At 42.8% G+C, this 10,000-nt stretch overlaps 1 protein-coding gene across 4 annotated transcripts in view; it reads right to left on the bottom strand.

Moving 5' to 3' along the window:
* LOC113524172 (homeobox protein cut-like 1) overlaps window positions 1–10,000 on the bottom strand; it is a 35,527-nt gene that overhangs the window by 10,412 nt on the left and 15,115 nt on the right. For 3 of the 4 annotated variants that reach the window (XM_034312547.2, XM_034312548.2, XM_034312549.2), the window contains exons 4-14: window positions 8,745–8,823; window positions 7,295–7,432; window positions 7,053–7,173; window positions 5,590–5,638; window positions 4,869–5,027; window positions 3,720–3,778; window positions 2,743–2,791; window positions 2,519–2,618; window positions 1,212–1,721; window positions 607–705; window positions 191–474 (exon numbers count right to left, since the gene is read on the bottom strand). In XM_034312547.2, coding sequence (XP_034168438.2) covers window positions 191–474; window positions 607–705; window positions 1,212–1,721; window positions 2,519–2,618; window positions 2,743–2,791; window positions 3,720–3,778; window positions 4,869–5,027; window positions 5,590–5,638; window positions 7,053–7,173; window positions 7,295–7,432; window positions 8,745–8,823 — 1,647 coding nt within the window. Of the gene's footprint in view, window positions 1–190; window positions 475–606; window positions 706–1,211; window positions 1,722–2,518; window positions 2,619–2,742; window positions 2,792–3,719; window positions 3,779–4,868; window positions 5,028–5,589; window positions 5,639–7,052; window positions 7,174–7,294; window positions 7,433–8,744; window positions 8,824–9,748 lie in introns of all 4 variants that reach the window. The other variant, XM_053241207.1, reaches the window with a different exon arrangement.

Raw genomic sequence — 10,000 nt, 5'->3', positions numbered from 1 at the left:
GCAGATTATAAGAGAAACGTGTTACTGTAATTCCCATAATATACAAAACATAACCAAATTCCCTTCTTTAACACTCCATATTCCCAATATTTCAAACCTCCTACGTTGCCAGGATTCTACATTCCCAGAATACCTTATTCCAAAGGTCCTACATCCCCAGAGTCCTACAGTGTCCATAAATCTGTCCTACCTCTGTGTCTTCCTGAGTGTGTGTGTCTTTGCGCTGTTCGCAGTGTATCGCGCTCCACCACTGCTCTCTCCAGGAGTCCATCACAGGAGAGGAGGAGGTGTTTTTCGCAGAGTTAAGCTCCAGAGGTGAGTAAGGCAGCACAGAAATGGAGGAACCGAGTAATCTGGAGCCCAAACTGGAAAGGTCAGAGGTCATTGTGGAACCGGACTCCACCTGCTGGACGTTCAGGACGGAGGGAAGGTTGTCATCTGAGGAAACTGATAAAGACGAGTGGACACCTTCAACTGCAGGAACAAATGGAAAAAAAAACACGTCTGTGTTTCACACATTGCCTTGCTGCCTCATGAATACACAGAATATTAATAAACCTAACAGGAAGTGACATCACACAGTCAGAGGAAGTGCAGTCGACTCACTTTTGTGTCCCTGCAGGTCCCTTTTAGTCTGATCCAGAACGGACTTATGGGATTCATCAGAGCTGCTTTCAGGAACACGGACTCTACTGGTGATATTACCTGAGAGATAAAGAGAGAGAAAGAAAAGGAAAGAGACAGATAAAGAGAGAGGCACAAAAACATACAGAAAGACAAAAAGAGAGAAGGAAAAGGAGAGAGGCACACAGATGGAGAGAGAGAGAGAGAGAGAGAGAGAGAAGAAAATCAAAACCAAATGCCACCATATCACCTTCATTTTATAGAAATTCCTCAGTAGATCAGTTTGATACAAAGGGGCGGGGCCTAGAGTAGGTGTGTCTTTGAATCCATATATGGAATTAAGAGCTGATCAGAGTGGGCGTGTCTTAAACGAAGTTACTGGCATTGATTCATACACACGTATATGAGTTAACTAACAAACTAACCTGTATTTCTGAGAGGAAATATTTTAATATCATATTCATAAACATTCATAAGCGGAATTTGTGATTTGAGTTCTCTGAATGTTAACAATGTCAGTAATGTTAATAATGTCAGTAACGTTAATAATGTTAGTGATGTTAGTGTTAATAATGTTTGCTTATCACCTCTCTGTCGTCCCTGGATGCTCCTCAGCGTCAGGATGTTCTGCTCGTCAGACAGGAAGTGCCTCATCTTGTGGAATGGTTCTTTCCCGCGGACGGTGAGTTTGTTCCAGGGTTTGGGGCGAGCGAGGATCTCGCTGACGGACCCCTGAGATAACCCGAGCACGTAGTGTCCGAACACACGCTGCCCGATGTTGTGCTTCATCAGCTGCTCCTTCACCTGCCGCGCGATCTCAGCCGTGTCCACTTCCTCCTCCGTGTGCAGGTCTGAGCTGTACAGGTTCTGCCCAAACGTCCGCTGGAGAAACGAGTTAGCTGAGGATTTGCCAGAGAGTGGAGGAAAAGCAGCACTGAAGCGCTGCCTAAACAAATCGGAAGAAAAAGAGCGGGCCGACTCAGGTGGAGCTTTGCTCTTCACGAGGATTTGAGAAAGGGGTGGAGTCTGTGAGTGGGCGTGGCCGGATCGAGGAGGTGTGGTGGAGGGTGAGGCAGGAAGACGACTCTCCGCAGAACCTGAAGGAGACAATAATATTATACACCAGAGAGGAGAAAACCCTGACAAACTGGTGAAGAAAGAAAGAAAGAAAAGCGCAGGACTGAGTAAAACATTAAAACACATAAACAGAGAGATTATAATTGGTTTCAGGTGAGAATTAAAACACTACAGTCAGGTTTATAATCAGATTTTCATCCCAAAGGAGAAGCAGTGCTTCCATGGAGAAGCCCAGAGGTGTGTACTGACCTGACATTTCCTGTCCCACACACACACACACACACACACACACACACACACACCCCTAATGAGTGTGTCACTGCAGGGAATAAAGTGACCTAAATAGTGTCTATGGTCCACTGATTCCATCCTGTTCCCTCTTACCTGGCCTTTTGCTATGCACTTTCCTTTTATGGTCATTGTTTCCTGTTCTCATTAACCATCACCCATTTTGGTCATGGTCATGTTTCCTGTTTTCCATATTTGGTCAGAGCTTCCTTAACTCACTCCCTCTGCTCCTTAAGCTCTTTTTGAGTACTGTAAATGTGCATGACGCATTAATTTGTGGATTTCTCAGAGCATAAACAAGCAACATTTATGTGTTACACCTGTTTGTTTTAGGCTACTTGTTGTTTTTCTTTTATTTATTTACATAGATGTGGTTATTAACCCTGAGGCAGATCTAGTGTTTCTCTGTGCGACGAATTTTCCATATAAAGCTGAAATCGATTTCAATTTCCAATTTGTTTGCTTTTTTTTGCATTTTGTAATAGCCATGTGCTGTTTATTTTATCCAATCACTTCCTCAAACACTCACCGGTGAAGCTGCTGTTAATCGGTTGTTTTTGGACGCTGTCTCGGTCCTGGCCGCTGTCCTCCTGCCTGGAAAGCGATGCGTCCTGCCGTCTCGGGGAAGCCTGTGCAAAAACACATGGTATAGATCTTATTTTTGTTCCACTGGGAGTCCTGAGCATGAGAACAGCTTCCTGGGCTCGGAGAAAAAGAAAATAGAAGACGCTTAGTAAAGTCTTAAAACTTTACCTGTTCTGCAGGACGCTCTGAGGAACCGAGCTCCATGGATCTCAGGATGCTAGGGATGGGAGAATGTCATGAATTAAGATGCAGCAGGAAAAATGTACAAAAGTAGGACTAAACACTCAAAAATACACACTCGTTATGTTCGAATAGAGAAAGAAGTTCACTTAGAAGCTCACTTCTCACCCCGAAGCTCCAGTTATCGTCACTACTGAAGTATCCGAGTTAAAACAGTTTAAAAGATTACTATACACACCATAAGTGTTCTATAATTAAATATAATAAAGCTGTTATTACAGGAAATAAAAATAGTGTGTGTTCTGGAAACACATGATCTTTGACAGCAGGGACATTTTAAGTCTCAATATAATTTCATTTTTTGAGCGTAAATGGTTATGGAAGTAAAACACAGCGTGCAAACACACCATCGGCTTCATCGGCTTCATCGGCTTCATGCAGTTAAACGAGTTCTTTTTTCCCCCTAAACATTTCCCTCCATTACAGTGGAATGTGTCCCAACAGGACGGATTTAAACGCAGTATAACAGCTGAACAACGGCCCACATTCACCAACGGCCAACTTTAGTGACTTTAATAGCCTTAAATCGAGTTATGGAGTCAAGATTTAATCACTCAGCTCACGGCTCACGCTAACGGGGTTAACACCCTCATTACAGATCTGAGGGTCGATAAAGCACAGCGCTGCTCTTTAAAGCCGAAACTAAACACATTTAGATCCAAATCTTAGAGCGTTCTAAATCCAGCAGTCCTGAAAAGTACATCTTTAATAAGTTAAAAAGCTCCTGTTCTTTAAGACACATGACAATCAAAGAGATTCTGTTATCTCAGTTTTATCACTATGGTGCTTTTTTTTTTTGAAAATGTAGAGACACTCAGAGAATCAGTGACTCACATACAACTTACAAAACCTTAAACCTGATGTGTTACGGTATAAATGCAGAGTTTACGGTGTTTATAACTCACTTCAGTTCCCTTTTTATCTCCTCATAGTCCGCCTGAGCCTCCAGCTTCTCCTCAAGCTCCTAAAGGCAAAACAACAAATTAAAAATCCACTGAAACATCGCTCATCAGACCTTAACACACTTCCCTTACTCACTAATCCCTACTGCCTACTCCACAATCTCTACTCCCTAATCCCTACACACTAATCCCTAATCCCTACTGCCTACTTCCTACTTCTTACTCACTACTCCCTAACCTCTGCGCTCTTGCTCCTAATCCCTGCTCCCTAATCTCTACTACCTGCACCCTACTCCCTAGTACCTACTCCATAATCTCTATCCCTAATCACCCCCTACACTTTACTCCCTAATCCCTACTGCCTACTCCTTACTCACTACTCCCTAATCTCTGCACCCTTGCTCCTAATCCCTACTCACTATGAACTACTCCCTGCTCCCTACTCACTAGTATTTTTTTCAATTCAATTTTATTTGTATAGCGCTTTTAACAATGGACATTGTCACAAAGCAGCTTTACAGAAATAAATGGATTCACAAAAATATATTGTAAATATTTAAATTTATCACTGTGAATTTATCCCTAATGAGTGAGCCAGTGGCGACGGTGGCAAGGAAAAACTCCCCGAGATGATATGAGGAAGAAACCTTGAGAGGAACCAGGCTCAAAAGGGAACCCATCCTCATCTGGGTGCAACGGATAGTGCGATTATAAATAAATAAATAAATAACTAGTACCTACTCTATAATCTCTACTCCCTACTGCCTACTCCCTGCACCCTTGTTCCTAATCCCTACTTCCTAATCCCTCCTCAATAATCCTTAATCTTTACTACCTACTCTCTAATCCCTGCTTCCTACTGCCTATTCGCTACTCCCTAATCTCTGCACCCTTGCTCCTAATCCCTATTCACTACTAACTACTCCCTAATCCCTCCTCAATAATCCCTAATCCTTACTACCTAACCCCTAACATCCCTACACTTTACTCCTTAATCCCCCTACTCACCACTCCCTGCTTCCTAATAGTGTTATTAAAATATCCTTAATAATTTTCATTAAATTATACAGAAGTGCACTATGTAGTGAACAAGGCCTAGATTCAGTGGTGTGTGTGTGAGTGTGTGTGTGTGTGTGTGTGTGTGTATGAGACCTGCAGCAGTGTGTGCTTGGAGTCGAGCTGCTGCTGTAATTCTCTGATCTGATTGGCTGTGGAGTTGGTGAGGTCAGTCAGGCTGCTCTGGAGTTTCTGTACGTCCTCCATCAGACGTTCCACCTCTCTCTGCTTCACCACAAGCTCCGCCTCCAGAGCCTACATACACACACACACACACACACACACCGTGATGTCACCATGCACTCTCTAAACTGAACCCTTCAGAGTGTGCTGGTATCAGAACAGGGAACAAACTCGGGATAAATACCTCCTCTACACTCATTTACACTGCACCCAAACTGCAACCGTGGTTGTTCCCATGGCAACAGCACCATGTGCTCTTTGTTTTGGTTGTAGTTCCTGTTTTAAAGGGGCAGTAATCATTCTTTTTATTGTTCTTACCGTTAGAAATATGGTGGGGAAAACACTAAGCACGTGTGTGTTGTACGCCTGAGAAAAACAATGTCAGTCATGTTGTGGACACGCCCCCAAGAGCCGTTGACTCCACCCACATCTTTATTTATTACAACAAAACTAAAACATGTTGAGAGAACGAATAAGAATAATTCAGACACTGATTTAACAAACTGCCAGGCTACGGCACTTTACAAAAGCAATCATGAAAAATTACAGTTAAAAATAAAATACACAGGGAGCAATACCTGAAAAAAAAAGACTGAATTAATAATTAGAGGATGTTTGAGGTTAGAGCTGTTACCTGATTGGCTGTTTCTACATCCACCATCATCGCTTCGTCCTCATGGGTTCTGAGAAGAGAAACCACGCCGATATCACCACAACTTTCTGAATAAATTTAGCTTTTTATTCCAACACATCACTAATCACACACACACACACACACACACACACACACACACTCAGACTTCAGTGTACATCAGTGTGGTTAACACACACCTGCCATCAGGAGGAGCCCTGAGCCTGGGAACAGACTTTATGGCTCCGTTTTCACCAGAATTGTTTATATTAAGTACACACACCCACACACCCTCACACACACCCACACACACTCACACACACACACACACATACACGCACACACACATACATTGTTAGCCCCCTCTCGGTTTCACACTAATCCGCAGACTGTACTGTGTGTGCTCAAAGCAGAGTCACGTGATCTCTAATCTGATATAATAGTGTCTGTTAGCTCACAACACACACACACACACACACACACACACACACAGTGGCATGGTGGCGCGCGCGCGCGTGTGTGTGTGTGTGTGTGAGAGAGAGAGAGAGAGAGTCAGAAGCCCTTTTTCTTCACTTCACTCTAAAGCTCAATGTTTATCCACATTTTTCGTTGCAAAGATGCTCCCTAGGTAGTCTCCTTAGGTAGGTTCCCTAGGTTGTCTCCTTAGGTAGGTTCCCTAGGTAGTCTCCTTAGGTAGGTTCCCTAGGTAGTCTCCTTAGGTAGTCTCCTTAGGTAGGTTCCCTAGGTAGTCTCCTTAGGTAGGCTCCCTAGGTAGGTTCCCTAGGTTGTCTCCTTAGGTAGGTTCCCTAGGTTGTCTCCTTAGGTAGGTTCCCTAGGTAGGCTCCCTAAGTGTCCCAGAGATAATTACAGACTACTGCATGACGCTTAGTTCTAACCCTTTTGGCTTTCCACGCACTGTCTGACCCTTTTTAGTTTCTCCTTTCCTTATTTGGTCGTTGTTTCCTGTTCTTGTTAATCTCGTCTATATTTGTTCTCTTTACAGTTCGCGTATTATGACCTGATAAAGCCTTTCCATATGATGCAATAAACAGTGTTAGACTGTGTTCAGTGCTAACATCAGCTTATTAACTTAACACTGCCAGCTGCCAGATCGATGTTCGTATACAATTCAACCCTAAACAACGCACTCCACTAAATAACAAAAGAGCTAAGCTAATCAGCTACTTACACTCAGCACTATGCTAAACTTAGCCAGGCGACTAGTTAGCGTACCTACCTCTGACGTATTTATAGCTATCTGTATTAATTAGTTAACCAATTTCTCAAGAAAGCTAGCCAATGCTAGATAAATCATTCTGCATTTAAAGCCAAAATAATGTTTTCTAGCTAGCTAACGTGAAAAGCTAAACAATTGTGGTGATGTCATATGATCAAATTTGCGATTAGCTGTATAGTATATCTTACTAATATCTTATTAGCATCTTTAAACATTTTACATGACTGACCTTTCTTTTCCTGCACAGTTAGCGTTGCGTTGTTCTTCTTCTTCATCCTCGTCTTTCGTTCCGCACTGAATTAAATGTTCGTAAGACTCCAATTTCTCCCTCAAAGTTTTAATCATTTCTTCTACAAACAAGACAAAAAGAGAGAAACATTAGCAGCTACAGTTTCTTTAAATAATGACAGACAGTAAGAGAGAGATTTTATATATGTATATACAGCATTATATAAAAGTGTGAACCCTTACCATGACCTTTGACCTCTGCGACCTCTCTGTCGTACTCCTGCAGTCTCTCTCTCAGCTTCTGATTCTCCGCCTCCACGTCGCGCATCTTAATAACCGCAATCTGCAGCTGTTGCACCGCCTCTAACGCAGACACCGGGTCTGAGAGACACAAATGATTCATTTAATTAACAATTAAGTCATTAGTAAACTAATTAAAGCCTGCTAATTATATTACGTTCCTTATAGAGTGTGATATAGAGATATTAGCTAGAAACGTATACATGTGAACTGATTCTCGTTACCTCAATGTAATGCTCGTTAGTCATATGCTGTGTGTGAGAGTGTGTGTGTGTGTGTGTGTGTGTGTGTGTGTGAGAGAGAGAGAGAGAGTGTGTGTGTGTGTGTGTGAATAAAATACTGTTATTTAATACCTTTGATTAATTTTTAATAACATGTAATTTTGTGTAGCTTGGAACTAATATTAGTTTGCTATTTATTGAGAAATATGATTCGATAGTCTCATGCTCGCACACACACACACACACGCACTCACACACACACACGCACATGCTCGCACACACACACGCACGCACACTCACACACTCACACACACGTACACAGACACTGATGTGATGACACTATCAGACAAGAATGAACAAGCTCCAGATTTCACAGATAAAGACAGACATTCCCAGACAACACACACACACACACACACACTCACGTGCACACACACACACGTACACGAGCGCACACACACACGTACACGAGTGCACACACACACGTACACGAGCTCACACACACACCAGTAATTTGGGGATACTGAGTGATTACACAGGCAGACAGGGAGTCCTGTTCCAGCACGCCTTTGTGTGTGTGTGTGTGTGCGTCTGTGTGTGTGTGTGTGTGTGTGTGCGTCTGTGTGTGTGTGTGTGTGTGCGGCTGTGTGTGTGTGTGTGTGTGTGTGTGTGTGTAAGCCTTTAAGGCCTCCCACACAGCTATTGAACTTTAGTTCAGCCAAAAGTCAGGCAGACATGCACACACACACACACACAAACACACACACACACACACACAAACACACACAAACACACTCGAGTGGATTAAAAGCTGTTTAGGAACACACACATTGTAGTGTCATAGTGTAACCAAAGCTCCTGTGTGTGTGTGTGTGTGTGTGTGTGTGTGCGTGTGGCCCTGGAACAGTCCAAACTACCTAAACCCGGTGAAGTCATTACAGGAGTGTGTGTGTGTGTGTGTGTGAGGGAGAAAGAGAGACACACACCTCATAAATAAGACTGATGTGTTTACGGTATTCTCACTCTAGTGAAACATTATAACTGTGTGTGTGTGTGTGTGTATGTGAGAGGGAGAGTGTGTGTGTGTGTTGGTGTGTGTCTGTGTGTGTGTGTATGTGAGAGAGAGAGAGTGTGTGTGTGTGTGTGTGTGTGTGTGTGAGTTTGACACATACCTGGGACATCGATTAATCTCTTATACACGCTGAGGAAAGCAGCTTCTGACTCTTTACTCCTTTCACACAGAGCGTCGATCTGGAACAGAACACACAGACACACACACACAGACACACACAGACACAGACACACACACACACAGACACACACACACAACACTGTTAACGCTTCAACCCTGAGGAGTGTTTAACCCTCCTGTTGTTTTCCTGTGATGTCACTGTATACACCGGTGTAGCGTAACGTATTTCGGACTTGATTATCGTGGAATGTCGTTAAATTGATATTTCGTTACTCCTCAAATACGTTTAAAAGTATTTTCCAGGATTTCGCTGATCAAATCGGTCGATATTCAACAGGACGTCGGATACATGGCGGTTAGAAAGTCATGAAAAGATTGTTTAGATGCCAAACACAAGCTGGCTAATTACTGAGGCTAGCTGTTTAGCTAGCTAACACGTAGCTGTTAAGTCTCAGAACATTAACGTTTACCTGAGATGTGCTGCTTAATCACTGATAAAACTCTCCGTACAGCGAACGTTACACTGCAAATACATTTAGCATTGTGCTAACTATATTCATTCAACTATCATACACTACATCCTCAGAAACATAAAATACTTTCTTCTGCTTGACTTAAATGTTTATAGCATCAGGAAATTCTGTGTGTTTAAATAAAACGTTCAACAACGCACTCGCTGTTCAAGGGGTTAAAATCACGAGAATATGGATTAGGTCTTTTAGACAGACAGGGTGAAGACGCAGTGGCAGTGAAAATGAGCCGGAATTATCCGGAATGTCAACTTTTACCTCAGATGTGTTGGAAAATTACTGGTAAAACACTCCATTACACTGTAATTATACTTAGCATCGATCGCTAGCTAGAACACAGCCACAATAATCAAATAAACATAAAGTCATGACTCAGGACGCCGAGCTTTGACACAAGATCTCTTCAGAGTGACACGCGAAAAGGGTTCGTAGCTAGCAAAATACATCTGAGTACCTCAGATTAGCATGTTAGCTCCCAGGCATAAATAAATAAATAAGACCAGAAGACTGGTTATGTCTCCTCTGACTGAAACGACCACATTTTTCCTTTTGATACGTCTTAGAGGTTCCGGAAAGCCATAAAGCGTCTCGCTAAATCACGCCAGAAAACACAGAGCTTAAGAAAAGCCGTGAAAACGTTCCCGGATTAGCCGCCTCGACTCCGTAACGATCAGGTTTGAGCCCTGAGTGACGTATTTACGCTGGA

The sequence above is a fragment of the Pangasianodon hypophthalmus genome, chromosome 17 (assembly GCF_027358585.1).
Source record: "Pangasianodon hypophthalmus isolate fPanHyp1 chromosome 17, fPanHyp1.pri, whole genome shotgun sequence".
NCBI classification, from domain to species: Eukaryota; Metazoa; Chordata; class Actinopteri; order Siluriformes; family Pangasiidae; genus Pangasianodon; species Pangasianodon hypophthalmus.
Note: the sequence above shows the minus strand (reverse complement) of the source record. Positions and strands in the feature narration are given on the sequence as shown.